Genomic DNA, 17,211 nt, shown 5'->3' on the forward strand with positions numbered 1-17,211 from the left:
GTTAAAAGTTCCATTGTAACATCATATAAAGCATGCAATTATCTCTTTATCATCCGCTTCGCATTTAAACGTTTTTGTATATTTTGTCTCGCATTCCTCATGTTGGATAGGTTCAAGTTTTAACGGTAAATATAATCCTGTATATATCAAAAGAAATTTCAAACGAAAAGATTCGTAGTTTGTGTCATCACGATGTTCGTTAGGCTATAATGATCTCCTCTTTATTCCTCGCTAGAAAATATGCAGAGAAGCAGACAGCAAACGCGAAGAAATGAAGTGGTTGGTCCAAACCCTGGACAGTCTGACGTCCAATCGTTCGGACCATGAAGCCATCTCCGAGCAGCACCGTCTGGAACAATTGATCACTCGTTACAAGAACCTGATACCAACCATAGAGATCACCATGACGAAAACCGACATCTACTCGAAGAGTTACACCTACAGAAAGGACGTGCGCGAGGTGTGCACTCTTCTGCGCAAAGTTCGCGATGTCTCGAAGGTCGACGTGGTTGCTGAGAGCCCTGAGACTCTTCAAGCCGCGGTTACCAACCAGGAAACACGTCTGAATCAACTGGAGCAACAGAGACCAAGCATCGTCAGCATGTTGCAACGCGGCAAAGATCTTCTGAAGGATCAACACGCCCCGCCATTCGTGTCTTTGGAAGTTCAGCAATTGGAATCCAGCTGGAACGACACGTACGGGCAAAGCGTGGAGACTTTGAAGTCTTTGAAGAGCTCGCAGAAGCTGTGGAACACGTATTTGGAGCAGAAAGAGGAGATCTTGAAGTTGATCGAACAAGCCGACGAGGAACTGAGGAAAATCGAGACAACTACCTACTACGATGCTTCCCAGGTGTCTTCTGATCTTCAACATAAGCAGGACTTCAGTTCTACCCTAAGAAAGTCAGCTGAAGAGTTGCTGAAGAAACTGCAGGAGACGTACAGTCATTTAACAGAGATTGCACCACCAGAAAAGAAAGAAGTGTTAAGAAAAGAGATCACGATAACCGAGAAGAAGATGGAGACCACTCTGAAGACTGTGCAGGAGAAGGTTGTGCATCTTCAACAGCACAGCATCAGATGGAACAAGTTCCAGGCGAAACTGAACGAATTGCAGCTGTGGACCCAGCAGAGTGCACCGCAGTCGATAGCTGACACTGAAAACTTAGCTACCACTCCTGAGGAGATGGTATACAGAACTGAGAGCTTGCAGAAGGAGATCCAAGAAAAGATCAAAACACTCAAGTTCCTCGAAGAGGAGTCTCAGAAGCTCGTGAAAGGTTAGTAACCAAATCGAATCTTCCACGTTCTACTTCTAACACTAAAAACAGTTTTTACGATACCTCTTCTTTCAGTTTCAGATGGTGGCGATAGTCGTCCAGGCAAGCAACTGCGCAGCGACATTATGCACCTCGAGAAGACCATCGAATCCCTGCAGAAGAGCATCGTAGTTCAACGACAGACAGCCGCTGAGAACTTGCAAACTTGGAAGGAATACGAGAAAGGGATCCAAGCATTGAAACCATGGATCGAGGAAGCAGAATCGAAGGCAGCTACCATAGGCAGCAAACCCACCACCCTACCTCAGGCAGCTCAGATGCTGGAGACTGCAAAAGCATTCGAAATTCGATGCCAGCAACACTTCCCTCAAGTCCAAGACCTGTCTCTGATCAGCCAACGGATAACTGGTAAAACGTCAGCCTCCGACGAAGTGGACGCTGTCCACACGCGTTGGAACGCTGTGCACGATGTGGCTGTGCAAACCACCACGAAACTGGACAAATTGGTCACCTCGTGGAACAGCTTCGAGTCTGAGATCAAGGAGTTCACCGAATGGTTGGAGAAATCGGAAAGAACGGTCCTCGTGGAGCCTAACACGCAAACGCCCGAGGTGTCAGTGTTGGAAAAAGAGCTGACGCGGCTGAAGGAGTTCAACAAGACTATATCCGACCACCAGGCGCAATTGATATCGCTGACACAAGTGTCGGATCACATCAGCCATGGTCTGTCCTTGGAAGGCGCGACCAATCTGAAAGCTCGCGTGTCCGACATCAAATCCAGAGTCAGCAAGCTGGCTGACACGGTTAGACTGCAGATAAACAAAGTCTCCGATTCCCTATTGGCTAGACAGGAGTTCCAGATGAAGATCACCGATTTCGAGAACTGGATGTCACGGCTGAGATCGAACATCGCTGAGATCAGCGACGCCACCGTCGACACCGTCGACACGAACCTGCAAGCTGTTCACGCGTACATCCAGGAACACTCGGAGAAGCAGCCAAGCTTCGCGGCTATCTACGACGAGGTGAAACAGCTGTCCGCCAGGGGATCGGTGATGGAAGCAGCTGCCCTCGACGAGACGTACACCAACTTGGCGAAGAAGTACAACGCGTTGGAGGAGGACCTGCAACAGAAGAAGAAGGGGTTAGAAAAGTGGATAGAGTTGCTTAGTTGGTTGAACGACGCTAACGCTCAGCTGAGTCACTGCAAGTACGAGGCAGAGGCCAGAAAGCCCACCATCGCTGATTTAGACAGATTCTCATCCGAGTTGCAGACCATATACGACAAGATAGACAGCTGGAAGCAGCATGTCCTGCCTGACAGCGCTGTAGGCATTCAAATCAGGGATAAACAAGGGAAACCTCTCTCAGCGTCAGGTTTATTGAACGATCTGGAGAACAAAGCTCTAGCCTTGAAGAACGAGATATCCGTAAAACGCGACAGGCTGGAGAACCTTGACGCCAAGTGGAACAACTTCAGAACTCTACAGCAAACCATCACTGAGAAGATACTGAATACCCAGACGGCTCTTCAGGAGACGGTGTACAACGTCGACTCTTGCAAACAGCTGGCGCCTGCCGTGGAAAAGATCGATCAGCTGATCGAGGAGCACCAGAAACGAGAACAGGAGAAAGAAATTCTACACTTCGAAGGAAGTACATTGATGAAAGAGGACCAACGATCGACGACCAACATCCAAGTCGTCCTGTCGTCCGTGGACGCTAATTGGGAGAAGGTCAACGAGCTTCTCCGCGAGCAGCGCAAGAAATACGCTGACATGAACAACGATTGGAAGGTTTACGAGGAAGCCAGACAGAAACTGAAGAAATCCATCGACGAAGCGAACAGTTTGTGCGGATCGGTGAAAGGAGTGCCTTACGATATCACCCAAGCCAGCATGGCACTGGAGAAGCATAAGAAAGCATTGGACGCGTTGAAGAAGGGCAAGCAATTCTTGGACAAGATGGATGCAAAGGCTCAGCAGTTGACGAAGGAGGCTTCTCTGATGCCCAGATTCAACTCTGAACTGATCGAGAACGATCTGGCCGAGGTGCGACAGCGATACCAAGACTCTTACAATGACATTAGTGGGAAACTGCAAGCCTACGAGACCCAGGTGATCATTTGGAAACAGATCGAGGAGACCAAGTCTGAACTCACCAAGTGGCTCACCAACACCAATGAAGCTTTAACCACCGCGTTCGAACGTATGATGGACGCTGAAAATTGCCAGACAAGATTGATAAGATACAGAGAAGAGCTGCCTGGCTATCAACAGCTGTATCAGAACATTGTCACTAAAATCGAGCAACTGGTGAAGCTGAACAACGACACAGACATACCCACTCTGAATGCTCTGCACAAACTGTTGGACGATCAATTCAAGCTGGTTAAAAGCTCTGCTGATAAGCTAGAGTCTTTGGCGTCCACGTTGAATGAAAGAGAGCGAGCGATCAGGCAGGAGATGAAGAGATCCGGCGACCTGATCTCGAAGATCCGAGAAGACATCATCAAATGCGACGACTTGACCGGTGAAAACACCAAGATTCTTGGACGTATCAACAAGTGTCAGGAGCTGAAGACGGAGTTGGAGAAATGCGACTATTCTCTGTCGAAGGTTGAAGAGACGTTGACGAAAATGTCGACGGAGTATCCCAGTATTTCCAGGTCCAGCCTGCCCAAGGAGTTGCAAGCGTTGCAGCTGCGAAGAGACGGCGTCGCCAGCCACGCCAACAAAGTGATAGCCACGCTGGTAGCGTTCTTGACTAAATTGTACCACGAGAAGTTTGGAGCCCTTCAGCGTATGGTGGTGACGCTCAAAGAGAAGGTTGCCTGGTGCGAGCCCGAGCAGAGCAGCGATCGCTACAACCTAGAAGTGAAAATGGCCTCGTTGAAAGACGTGGAGGCTGGAATCGCCGACTGCGTGGCCAGAAAGGAAGACACCGACAACTCGTTGAAGCTTCTGTCGTCGGTGGAGAGCGCTGAGACAATGGCAGCCCTGAAGGCAGACCGCGACAAGGTGGAGGTCGATCTGGAGTCCCTGAAGAGCAGCTACAGCAAGATCAAGAACGACCTCGAGCGAAACATTGCTCTCTGGCAGCGTTACGAACTGACTTCGGAGAACGTTCTGTCCTGGTTGAAGGAGAACGAGAACAGAATCAGAGCCGAGGCGTCCGCGTTGCTCAATTTCGACGACATCGAGCAGAAAATCGCGGAGATGAGTCAGGTGCAGAAGACCGTGATGGAGTATCAAACGGAATTGAAAGAGCTGACCGCTTTGGCGGAGGACATCACCAGAGTCAGCTCCGAGTCTCGAGTGAACCAGTACATAAATCACCTAAACACGCGTTACGATTACGTGCTGAAGTTCTTGGCGCAGCATTTGGACAGACTTCGAGAACTGAAAGGGAACAGAGATCAGTACGTGGCTAACAAGAAGAAGCTCGAAGCTTGGATCGAGAACGCTGAGAAGACCTTGAAAGCGTTCGACGAAATCACAGGACCAAAGCCAATTACGTTCTACCAGTCTCGTCTGAAAGAGTTGAAAGCGTTCGCGGAGGAACGAGAGGTTGGACAGGCTATACTGAACAAAACAGCCGAGGCTGGCGAAGCTCTCTTCGCTAGGATCACACCAGACCAGAGAGAGATGATCAGAACGGAACTGAGAAACTTCCGTAACCGCGTGGACGCGATGGCGGACCGTACGAACGCGATCTACAAGAAGATAGAGAGCGACATGATGCACAGGTCCTCGTTCGAGGACAAGTTCTCGCAGGTGAAGCAATGGCTGGTCGATGCTCAGAACAAGTTGGGTGAGAAGCAAGAGTTATTGCCCACATTGCAAGAGAAGAAACTGACTCTACACTTGTACAGGACGGTGGCACAGGACGTAACTGTTCACAAGAACATCCTTCAACAGCTTCAGGATCGATTGAGTACAGCGCCAGACGACGACACCAGCGAGATGTTGGGCAACGTGATCGAAGCGTACGACAAATTATCGAACGAAGTGGAAGGACGGATCAGTATCGCTGAGAAGCACGTCTCCAATCACGAAGCCTATCTTCAGACGTTCGAGAAAACTCGGGACTGGATAAACACGGTGATCAACGAGGGCACGCCGATCATCGAAGACTTTTCAGTCGAACGAGACACAGCGCAGACGAAGATCGCTGCGATTGAGAGTCTGCTGCAACAAAAGACGGAAGGGGATCGAATTCTGGCCGACTGTAACCAGCAATTGAACATCGTTCTAGAGCAAACCTCTTTGCCAGGCCACTCAGCCTTGCTGACCAACTTTGAACAGCAGAAGAAGATATGGGAGGACTTCCTGAAGCGATGCATGGCAGCCAGGGACAAACTGAAACACATGTTCAACCAATGGTCCGAATTCGAGAAGATCGTGGAAGGTTTAGAAGGTTGGATCAAGCAGATGGAGGCTCAGTTGAAGGATCAGAGCCTGAAGAGCACCGAGGAGGCGAAGAGGGCGCATCTGCAGAAGTTGAGGGCTTTAGAAGAAAATATAATCGCGAAGGGGGCCGAGTTCAACGCCGCTATCGAGAAGAGTCAGAGCATCGAGGCAGAGGCAGACTTGGCTACGAGGGTCTCCAGACAGACTACCAAGTACCAGGCTATCAAAAATCAAATAAAAGAGGCCGTGATGCGGTACGAACAGTTCGTGAAGGAGCACAACACGTTTAACGTGAAGTACAATCAACTGTTGCAATGGATCACCGACATTCAATCGGAATTGAAGAGGCACAGCGAGATCGTGGGCGACTTGTCAGTGCTGCAAAGCAGACAGAAGCTGATCCGCGACCTCAGCGACACTAGAACGAAGGAGAACGCCAGATTCGAGTCGGTCATAGACCTCGGAGAGAAACTGTACGTGCACACGTCTCCTGATGGCAGAGAGATCATCAGACAGCAACTGAGGAACCTGAGGACACTGTGGGACGGATTTTCCGAGGACCTGCAGAACACCACGCAGAAATTAGACCAATGTTTGATGCAGTTCGCAGAGTTCTCTCTCTCCCACGAACAGTTGACAGCCTGGCTTCGAGACGTGGAACGCGCGATGCATCAGCACACTGAGCTGAAGTGCACCTTGGAAGAGAAGCGAGCGCAGTTGCAAAATCACAAGATTATGCACCAGGAAATCATGTCTCATCAGACTCTGGTGGAGTCTGTTTGCGACAAGGCGCAGCAGCTGGTGGACCAGACGAAGGACACCTCGTTGAACGTCTTCTTACCCTCTATCAAACAACTGTTTCATAATATCGTATCGAAGTCAAAGGATTTATTGGAAAACCTGGAAGATTGCGTGGAGAAGCATCACAAATTTAACCTGCAAGTGAAGAGCTTCTCCGATTGGCTGAATGCAGAGAGAGAGAAGCTCGCGGAGTGCAATGACGTCACTGGCGAACGGACGGATATCTCCAGGAGACTTGCTACATTGGCGATGTTGAAGGATGATCAGATGCAGGGTGCGGAACAGCTTGGGAAATTGAAAGAACTTAGCGATACGGTTATCAAGAGAACCGCACCAAAGGGCTGGGACGCGATTAACAAGGAAATCACTGTGCTGGAGAGTAATCTCCGTCAATATCTAAGCGAAATAGGTATCTGCAGCTTCTCTAGTATCTATGCTTCGTATTTTACCTCATTGAATCTGTTTGTTACGTGTAATTTTTTTATGTAGAATCAGTGGAAGATAAACAGAAGGCAGCCCTGCAGAAATGGCAAGATTTCGAGGAAAAGATGGAGGCGCATACAAAATGGTTCTGCGCGATGGAAGCAGCGTTCAGGGACCAACAGCTGCAACCCACTTTGCAAGACAAGGAAGCTCGATTGCAAGCCTTAAAAGAGAAGCGTGACGCCATATTCAAGGAGGAGTCGAAAATAGACGAATTTGTTGACAAGTCTCACAGTCTGCTTCACGCGAGCGGTGTTGAGCGTATCAAACCGATGATCTCTCAGATTAGCAACAGGTTAATTACTTGAAATCAAAGACACAACTTTTTTCAGATCCTTAAACCGTAACAGAATTCAAAATTGCGAACTTCCATTGAAAATTTCAGGTACCAACTGTTGCACGTGCTCAGCAAACAAGTGGTAACCAGGTGCGAGACTATCGTGGACGATCATCGAACGTACGAGGAGAAGCTGAAGGTGGTCGACGCCTGGCTGACCCAATTGGAGCAAAGTTTATCCGGCCTGAAGAAGGACGAGACCAGTGGAAACCTCGAGGAGAAGGTTTCTCGTCTGCAAATACTGCTGGCTGAGAAAGAACAGGGCGAACATCGTCTGGGAGGCCTGATATCCTTCGGAGAGAGAATTCTCGCCGACACGTCCGCCCAAGGAAGAGAAATTATTCGTCACGAGCTGCGACAAGCTCGCGAACGATGGGACAAACTAGTGGAGGACATAGCCGAGCAGCAGAAGAAACAGGACGCTCAATCCTTGCAATGGTCCAACTACCAAGAAACCTTGCAGCAAATTTTGGCTTGGCTGGACACCATGGAGAGGTCCGTGAAACAGGATGCGTCGATCACGTGGTCCTCCCTTCAGGAAATTAAATCCAAGTTGCAGAAGAGCAAGGTAATTCGCGTTCCTCCGTTCTCTTCTTATTGAAAATCATTTTCAATTATTTTAAGTTCTCCATTTTTTTAGTTTCTCTCATAAAAGTGAAATGAATTCGTTATATTTCGCAGGGCATGCACCAAGAGATCCTGTCGTACAAACGCATCATCGAAGGAGTCTCTGAAAAGGCAAACGCGCTGACCTACACAGCTCAGGCGCCATCAGACGCCCAACAGAAAGCTGCTTCCGTTTCCGGAAGATACGAGGACCTGGTCGACATGTCGCAGAAGAACATATCCAACTTGGAGACTCTTCTAGACACGTTCCAACAGTTCTACGATCTTCAGAAGTCGTATCAGGACTATCAGAAACAACAGTGGGAGCAATTGGCGAATTACAGTGACTATACAGGCAACAAAGCTGCCCTACAAGCTCAGCTGGCGAAAATTACAGAGCTCCAGGATGGTCAGAGGGAAGGAGAGTTGAAATTGAACATCCTCAGCGAGCACGTGGCTCAAAGTGCTCACTATTTGTCACCAAGATCGTTGGAATCTATGGAAAGAGACCTGGCTACGTTAAGGTAAGATCAATCGTTGCTCAGACTCCAGTGAGAAAGGAAATAAATTGAAATTCGATTTGTGCAACAGATTCGAACATAAAAAGTTCGCCACCGCTGTAAACGACATCATTCGATGCATCGAGGAGAGGATCCAGCAATGGAGCGAATACGAAAATTCGTTGGAGCGTTTGTTAGCATGGCTGGCGGACGCAGAGTCATCCTTGAAGAACTATTCGCTGAAGAACACGCTCGAGGAGAAGCAAGAGCAACTCGAGAAGTATCAGGTAATATTCGATATCGAGGAACGAAAAAATGGCGTCACATCTTGCAGCGTACTCCGCGTGGTCGTATCCAAAAGCGATACTTTTTAAGTTCCTCTATTTTTTCGAAAAATTCATTTCGAAATGTACGAACGATACGCTTCGCGCGACGCGACGCGTTATCTTTTTTTTTTTAATCAAGAAGAGGAAAAGATACGAGAGAGATGAAGTCGTGTACGAGTTCAGGGATTGTATTTTGGCAAACTTTCTTAGGCACTACAAAAAACCGCCTTATCGTGGGACACGGAAGTGACGGAACTGGTGGCACTCGGGGACCACCTGGACCAAGTAAGAGAAACATCGAGAAAAATTTATTCGATCAGGATTGTGAACGCTTTTTGTAAATTGATCTCTCGTTACCCTTCTCTTCTATTTCTTCTATTTCTCTCATCTTTCTCTCTATGCTCTACTCGTTTCTCTTTTTCTTCTTTTCCTCTCTTCTTATTTCCTTTCTTTTTCTCTTTTTTTTTCCAACGACTCAGTGTGACTCAAATCGAAAGTATATATCGAAAATAATCTCATAAGATCACTGGTAAGTTTCATATATCTATGGGACACGCTGTACACTTACACCTTCACACTGCCATACTTACATTTCCTCTTCTTTTTTTTACCAATATTTTAACACACACACAGATTTTGCATAGCTGTTTACCTCGTTTTTAACTTCGATGCATGCGGACGTGTTGTTTCGAGCACGCTTGATCGAAGAGTCGTGTATCCAAGCCCGTACCGCGTTGTCATGGCACGCGACAAAGTCGACGACTATCAATTGATTGTATTCGCATTAACCACCTGTACACACGTATACAGAAATACAGACATACATACACACATGCGTGTACTACATGTGAACTTCGTTAATTCGAGGTATTTTCAGAGGGACAGAAAACTACCGAATCAGTACGACGTTTCGATTAGCTTCGTACGAGCGAGCAAAACCTGAACGAGCTAACGAATCACCTAAGAAACTAATGAAACGTTCTGTTCCCTAGATGTTGATCGTTAATCTGCGTCAAAACGAGGCAGAATTCGACAAGATGAGCGACGAGTCCTCAGAGTTGATGCAAATCAGTGGTGAGACCAGATTTTCAGCCAGCGTTCAGCAGATCACGTCTCGTTTCCAGTCCATTCAAGCGACTGCGAAGGTGAATACGAAGAAAAAATTTCTTTTCATTTCAATTTTACATACTAATCTTGATTACCTTCAAATTAAAATTACAATGCCTTTTGAATTTCCTATAGGAACTGGTGAAAAAGTGCGAACAAGCAGTGGCGGACCACGCAGCCTACTTGGAGCGCTACAAACAATGCTCTGAGTGGCTAGCAAACGCGCGAACCACGTACCAGTCCATCAAAGAGGACCTCAGTGGCACTCGTCAGGAGCTGACAACGAACGTGGCGACTCTGAAGGATCTATTGGCTCGTCAATCGTCCGCCACGCTACTAATAAACAACACAGTCGAGGCTGGAGAACGCTTGTACCCCACCACGGGCACAGAAGGCAGAGAAATCGTTCGCCAACAACTGCTGGACCTCCAACAAGCCTTCGAGGAGTTGTACGACAGCATCGCGTCGACGGAACGAGAGCTACAGTCGAAGATCTCGCGATGGTCCGGCTTCGACGACTCCAACGAATCGTTCGAGAAGTGGCTGAAGACCATCGAGGCCCAGCTGAAACCGGAAATCGAACTGAAGACCACGTTGGACGAGAAACGGGCCCAGTTGCAGATCTATCGTTCGTTCCTGCACGACATTCAATCACATCAGCAGGATTTACTCGATCTCCGTGACAAGGCTGACAACCTACCAGACTCCACGGACAAGGTCCATCAGACTTTGAAGAAACTGTACGACAGACACGCGACAGTGCTGAAACGAGCGGCTGCGTTCGTCGAGAGGTACGAAGGCATCGTCAGCGACCATCAGCAGTACAGTAAAGCAGTCCTGGACACCCACGAATGGTTGGACGCAACGCACAACGCGGTCATCCTTTGGGGCGACACGGAACTCGAGAGAGTCTCGCTTCACACCAATCTGGATCGCCTGAAGAATTTACTACAGAGTCTACCTGAGGACAAGCCAAGAGTTCAGCAAATAAGACTGCTGGGTGAGAAAGTGATCCCAGGCACCTTGGAGTCGGGTCAGGTTAACATCCGTTCGCAGATCGACTCCTCCCAGCAGGAATGGGAAAGCTTGGTCACAGCTGTTAAGTCCACCATCGAGACGCTGGAGAACAAGCTGCAGCAGTGGAACGAGTTCGAGACATCGAAGGAACGATGCCTGGCTTGGATGAGGGAGACAGACACCAAACTCCACGCGGTGGACTTGAAGGCCACCCTGCAGGAGAAGAAGGACCAGCTGGAACTTCTGAAAACGCTTCAGGGACAGGTTCGAGCGAAGGAATTGGAAATAGACGCGGTTACTGAAAAAGCTCAACAGCTACACAAGAACATCACGTCTCGTACCACGCACATGTCGGAACTGAGCATCAAGTACCAACAGATATCGAACAAAGTGAAGGATCTGAATAGTCGTTGGCACCAATACGTGACCACTCATCAGGAATTCGACAATCAAGTGGCTGAGTGCACCAGATGGTTGGATGACATTCGAAAGAAGTTAGCGTACTGCTCAGACCTTGGCGCGTCCTCCCAGAAGGACCTGGAGAACAAAATGGAGATCGTGCAGGATCTGCTGCTGTACAAGGAAGATGGTTTCGCGAAGGTTCAAGGAATCGTGGAATTGGCTCAGGCTGTGCTAGCGAACACGGCGCCCACAGGACACAAGGCCATCAACGACGCTGTTGGGAAGCTTCAGGAGCAGTGGAGCGCGTTGGCGTCGAAGATGTTGGAAACCAAAACCAATCTGGACGATTCCATCAACAAGTGGGCTGGTTTGTTGGAACAGATACAGTCGATGAACAAGACTGTGGACTATATGCAGACGGCTTTGAACGAATTCGAGCCGTTCCAGACCACTATGTCAGAGAAAAGATGTCAGCTGGAGCGTATCAAGGCTCTGGAAGAGAAAGTTCGATGCGAGAACATCGAAGTCGACAGTCTGAAGATCAAAGTCGCTGAGATGATCGCAAGTGGGCCTCAAGGTCTGGCTGCGTCGCAGGCACAGAGCATCTTGAACAGGTTCGACACGCTGTTCGAGCGGATCAAGTCGTTGTTGGCTGAACGCGAGGAACAGTACAAGGATCATAGATTGTACAAGGAGGCGCACGACGATATCATTAACTGGCTGAGCAGAGCTCGTGAGAAGATCCCATCGATGAAGCAGAGGCCGTTAAGCGATAAACTGGCGATCGAGAACGCAGTGGCTCCTTTGGAGAGTTTGTTGAACAAGAAAGCTCAAGGGGAGCTACTGGTGGAACATCTTCAGCACACTGGAAAAGTTACTTGCGCCAGCACCAGTCCACAAGGTCAAGAGATCATCAAGAATGAGGTTAAAGCTTTGACTGAAAGCTTCGAGGAGCTATTCAGAGGTAAGTAATCGTTTTTTACCACATTTTTCGATTCCACAAATATTTTCATCCCAATCGAAAAATTCCTTCTCTTCGTATACAGAGATTAAGCAGCAGAAAGACCAGCTGGAGAAAACAGTGAGCCAATGGCGCGATTACAAGGACGAGTACGAAAGATTGAGCGACTGGTTGCAGCAGTTCGACATCCTCATAAAGGCGCAGAAGAATTCTCTGCTGCCAAACGTCGCTGAGAAGGAGAAACAAGTGCAAGAGGTGAAGGAGATCCTGGAGAACCTTCTGAAAGGCCAGGAGCAGATCGATAAATTCAACAAGACAGCGTCTGGCCTCCTCTCTTCCCACCTGGACACCTACATAAACAACCAACTGCGTCATCTGAACTCTCGTTACCAGGTTCAAGTGAACCTCGCCAAGGACGTCTTGAACAAGGTCGAGACTAACCTGGCTCAGCACAAGGAGTACGAGGCCAATTTGGCCAAGACGCGTGCTTGGATCGAGAACGCGAAACAAATTATCCGGAAAGGTACTGAAGCAGCATCGACGAGCAGTCGAGAGGAGTTGCAGAACAGACTGGACAATATTCAGGAGTTGCTGAGGAAACGGGAGGAGGGACAAAACCTGGTTCACCTGACGGTGAACTGTGGCGAGAAAGTAATGAGGAACACAAGATCTGACGGCAGGGAAGAGATCAACGCCCAGCTGAAGGAGATCCAGAACGACTGGGAGAGGCTGGTGAAGAAGATTTCGACCACCAAAGTGCATCTGGAGACGAGTCTCCTCCAATGGGCGGATTATAGCTCGTCGTATCTGCAGTTGCAACAGTGGATCAACGACAGAGAGGCGAAATTGCAACAGGTTTGCGAGCAGAAGGTGTCGAAGGCTAGAAAAGGCCTGGCTGGGCTTAGTTCCTTGGCTATCGGAGAACGAAAGGCGAACCTTAGACAGACGAACAGCATAGTTCAGGATATAGTAGCGTTCGAACCGATGATCCAGTCTGTTACCACGAAGGCTGAGGATCTGCGACAGGCTACACCAGCCACGGAAATCTCGATCAAGTACGAAACGCTGAGCAAGCAGGCGCAGGAGTTGTACGCGAAGCAGAAAGAGACCGTGGAGCAACATCAGGCGTTCATCGACAGTGGAAACGAGTTTATTCAGTGGATACGAGCCGCCAAGGAGAGGCTTGGCAAGTGCTCAGAGCCTACTGGAGACAAGGAATCACTGGCGAACAAGATCACTCAGTTGAAGGTGCTGCAAAGTGAGCTGCCAGAGGGTCAGAAGAAACTGCAACACGCTTTGGAACAGGGCAACGCCGCATGCCAGATCGCGGATGAAGAGGACAAGGAAATAATCGAGGAGGAAGTGGCGTTGTTGCAGGAAGAATACGACAGCTATGTGTAAGTACTCCTTATCAATGATCGTGAATTATTATGGAATGTTAACGATGGAAATTTGTCTATTCCAGAGACTCCTTGAATAACACGAAGAGTTTGCTGGAGGTAGGAATAGTGAAATGGACGGAGTACGAGGATCAATTCTCGGAGGCAACCGAGTGGCTCACGCAGACGGAACAATTGGTGCAGTCCTTCAACAAGCTTCAGGATAGCTTGGAAGAGAAAAAGAACGTCCTAGAACAGTTCCAGATCCACTTGCAGACGTTGTTCGACTGGCAGAAGGAGCTCGATCGATTGAACATGAAGGCTCAGATGTTGCTGGAAACCTGCGCGGACACCAGGATCTCGAACGCCATTACTCAATTGACAACCAAGTACAACGCTCTTCTATCCTTGGCTAAGGAAATAATGAGACGCTTGGAACTGCATTACCAGGTATTAAATTTCTTCAATTTTATAGTAAAAAATTCCACTGTGTACAGCGTCGCGTTACGAGTTGCTTTTTCCATTCTTCTAGGAACACCAACAGCATAACACGTTGTACCAAGAGTGCCAAGACTGGATCGAAAGGACGCGCGACAAGTTAGGCGAGTGCAAGGAAATTCCAAGCACTCTGACCGAGGTGAACAATAAGCTGCACACCTGCAAGGCCATCAGACAGACGCTTGAACAAGGCCAGAACAAACTCCGCTACGCCCTCGAGTTAAAGGAGAAGGTGATCATGAACACGGAACAAAATGGCGCCGCGAAGATCCAGGAGGACACGGAGAACCTGAAGACAGAGTTCGAGAAGCTGTTGGTCAACGTGGAGGACATAAGACAGAAGCTCTCCGCGAGAGCGAGCGCCCTGGAGGAATTGAATAAGATCCATCGACTTACCACCGACTGGATCGAGGAGATCGAAGGCAAGATCCAGCCAGGCGAAATGTATAAGAACGATCTCAGCGAGAAACGCGCGATACTCGAGAAATATAAGACAGTTCAGAGAGATATCCAGGGTCATGGAGAAACCGTGGATCGATTGAAGGCTCGTTTAGCTGAGGATTCTAGCATACCCGTTGGTCCTTACCAATCCACCATCGCCAAGTACGACGAATTGACCAAACTGATCGCTGAAAAGATTCGAGTACGTATCTTGAGAATCAGAATTAACTTGATCCTCTAAATCTATCGTTCGTCTCTAATTTGCGCTATTTACATTTTCAGAATTTGGAGGAGCAGGTGAACGATCACGAGAAGTTCCAGCAGGCCCACAACGAAGCAGCTGATTGGGTCCGCCATACCAAGCTCGAGCTCCAACAGAATTGCGACACCCACGGTGAGAAGGAACGAATCATCGAGCGAGAGAACAAGGTGAACCAAATCATCGCCTCGCTGCCAAAAGGAGAGAGCTTGATATCGAAGGTGATCGAGCTGAGCGACGGAGTGATCAGGTGTACGGGACCAGAGGGCCAAGAGGCCATCAAGCAGGACGTGAAACAGCTCCAAGCGAACTGGAAATCGTTGCAAGCCCAATGCCACGACTCCCAGAAGACCTTGTCCAACTGCATTTCCAGCTGGTCTCAATTCACGGCTGCCCTGGACAGTATGAAGAGGTGGATCGACCACTTCCAGAAGAAAGTGAACGACGAGCAGTCGAAGGAGAACAAAACACCAGAGGATTTGGTGCGCTGCAAGAGCCTCGTCGAGGAGGCTGTCCAACAGAAGCCAGTCCTCGAGGATCTGAACGACAAATGCGAAGCTTTATTGGAGATGAGCGCTTGCAGTTGGGCTCGCGACAAGACCGTGCAATTGCAATCAGCTTATACATCGTTACTGACAGATATGCAGGGTTTGGTATCGAAGGTGGAGAAGAATTTGTCCGATCACACAGAGTTCTTGAAAGCGAGGAAGGAAATGGAGGACTGGTTGCGTATCGCTCAAGGCTCAGTTCAAGACTGCATGGGCGTTGGAGACGCAGAATGGGCCAAGGATAAACTGGAGACCATCAAGGTAAGTTATCATTTCCTTAAATATCGCTGAACATGTTCGAAATTCGAGTCAATTATTTTTTATTCTATCGCAGATCGTCGCTACGAGAATCACAGAGGGTCAGCACCTACTTTCGACGCTGCAGAACGCATTCACGAAGGCCATAGACACCGCAGTTCCAGAACAGCAAGAGCAGCTAAGATCAGACATGGCTGGGCTGCTCTCCAGCTGGGAGCAACTGAGCATCGATCTGAATACTGTTCAAGCTCGGCTCAAGTCTCTGTTGAATCGCTGGGACGACCATGCAGAAGCTCATGGCAAGCTGAAGCGTTGGATAGAGGAAACAGAGAAAAGCATACTCGAGCTACCGGATACGAAGGGTGAATTTGGCGATATGAAGACGATGCTGGAACGTTACAAGCATATTCAAGAGGAAGTGCGTGGCAAGAAGACAGAGTTGGACCACTTGATGGAGGAGGCCAGCGAGTTGTCCAAGTTGGCCAAGAAGAACACGCCTCTGGATCGAACGAGGGAGTTACTGAAACGCTGGCAGAACCTGAGCGAGAACGTCGACGAACGGAAGAGGCTCGTCGAGAACGAGATGCAGGAGTACAATGCTTACCACGCGGCTCTGCAAGAGACTGAGAAATGGCTGTTGCAGATCTCCTTCCAATTGATGGCTCACAATTCGCTGTACATCACCAACAAAGAGCAGACGGTCTCGCAGATTAAACAGCACGAGAGTTTACTCGTAGAAATCGAGAACTACACGAGCGTGCTGGACGACCTGAAGCTGAAAGGAAACGGACAGATCAGCCGCTACGTGGCCGCGAATCCGGAAATTAAAACCGTCATCGAAACGCAGCTGCAGAACGTGCAGGAGAGCTACAATTCTTTATTGAACACCGCGTTGCAGATCAAGAAACGGCTGGCGGAGTCGTTGGTGAAATTCCAGGAGTACGAGAACACTCTGGAGAGCATCATGAGGAATCTGGACGCGTACGAGCCGGAGATAGCTCAGGAAATGGAAGCGCCGATGGATACGCTCGATGCTGCTAAACAGAGGTTCGAGAATGCACGCACGCTGCATAATAAATTGCAAGGTGAGAAGACAAGGCTCGCTTTGGCCGTGGAAGCTTGCGAAGCTGCGGTGGCTTGCGTCTCGAGACCAGGAAGTCCTCTGGATGCACCGCCTGTGCAGATCCCGGCGAGGGAGGTGGAAGTTAGGAACAAACTGGAGGAACTGATCGATCAGGTACTGTATTAATTGCTAAACAACATGCCAAATCATATAACACTTCAAAAAGCATTAGCGTATCACGGTGACACCCTCAGGTTCTGTAACACCGCAGGGGTATCACCAGGATTACTGAAATGCACCAGAACAGCACGCGGTGCTGTTCCAGTGCAGTTCCATATTGCTTGCCAATACAGTTCATTCATGAATTTTGTATATTTCGATAGCTGGATGTATGTTTCACTAATTTTATTGTAATTTAATTTATATTTTCCGCTTTAGAGGTAAGAGAGAGAGAGAGAAAGGTATATTAGAAAGCTATAAGCAAGAGTAAGACAGATATTACCGACTATTTTAGAACCCGTGGCGCCATCTCT

The 17,211-nt window shown here is 48.7% G+C and overlaps 2 protein-coding genes across 3 annotated transcripts in view; both read left to right on the top strand.

The window, feature by feature from the left end:
• LOC143424053 (uncharacterized) overlaps positions 1 to 17,211 on the top strand; it is a 204,206-nt gene that overhangs the window by 136,771 nt on the left and 50,224 nt on the right. The window lies entirely within an intron of this gene.
• Positions 1 to 17,211, top strand: part of LOC143424026 (muscle-specific protein 300 kDa-like) — a 51,044-nt gene that overhangs the window by 18,204 nt on the left and 15,629 nt on the right. The window contains exons 12-25 of one of the 2 annotated variants that reach the window (XM_076895828.1): positions 236 to 1,280; positions 1,356 to 6,902; positions 6,983 to 7,271; positions 7,362 to 7,881; positions 7,995 to 8,443; positions 8,511 to 8,706; positions 8,956 to 9,030; positions 9,738 to 9,890; positions 9,988 to 12,235; positions 12,318 to 13,629; positions 13,698 to 14,061; positions 14,144 to 14,752; positions 14,833 to 15,618; positions 15,692 to 16,852. In XM_076895828.1, coding sequence (XP_076751943.1) covers positions 236 to 1,280; positions 1,356 to 6,902; positions 6,983 to 7,271; positions 7,362 to 7,881; positions 7,995 to 8,443; positions 8,511 to 8,706; positions 8,956 to 9,030; positions 9,738 to 9,890; positions 9,988 to 12,235; positions 12,318 to 13,629; positions 13,698 to 14,061; positions 14,144 to 14,752; positions 14,833 to 15,618; positions 15,692 to 16,852 — 14,754 coding nt within the window. The remainder of the gene's footprint in view (positions 1 to 235; positions 1,281 to 1,355; positions 6,903 to 6,982; positions 7,272 to 7,361; positions 7,882 to 7,994; positions 8,444 to 8,510; positions 8,707 to 8,955; positions 9,031 to 9,737; positions 9,891 to 9,987; positions 12,236 to 12,317; positions 13,630 to 13,697; positions 14,062 to 14,143; positions 14,753 to 14,832; positions 15,619 to 15,691; positions 16,853 to 17,211) is intronic. The other variant, XM_076895829.1, reaches the window with a different exon arrangement.

Source organism: Xylocopa sonorina, chromosome 5, assembly GCF_050948175.1.
Source record: "Xylocopa sonorina isolate GNS202 chromosome 5, iyXylSono1_principal, whole genome shotgun sequence".
Lineage (NCBI taxonomy): Eukaryota > Metazoa > Arthropoda > Insecta > Hymenoptera > Apidae > Xylocopa > Xylocopa sonorina.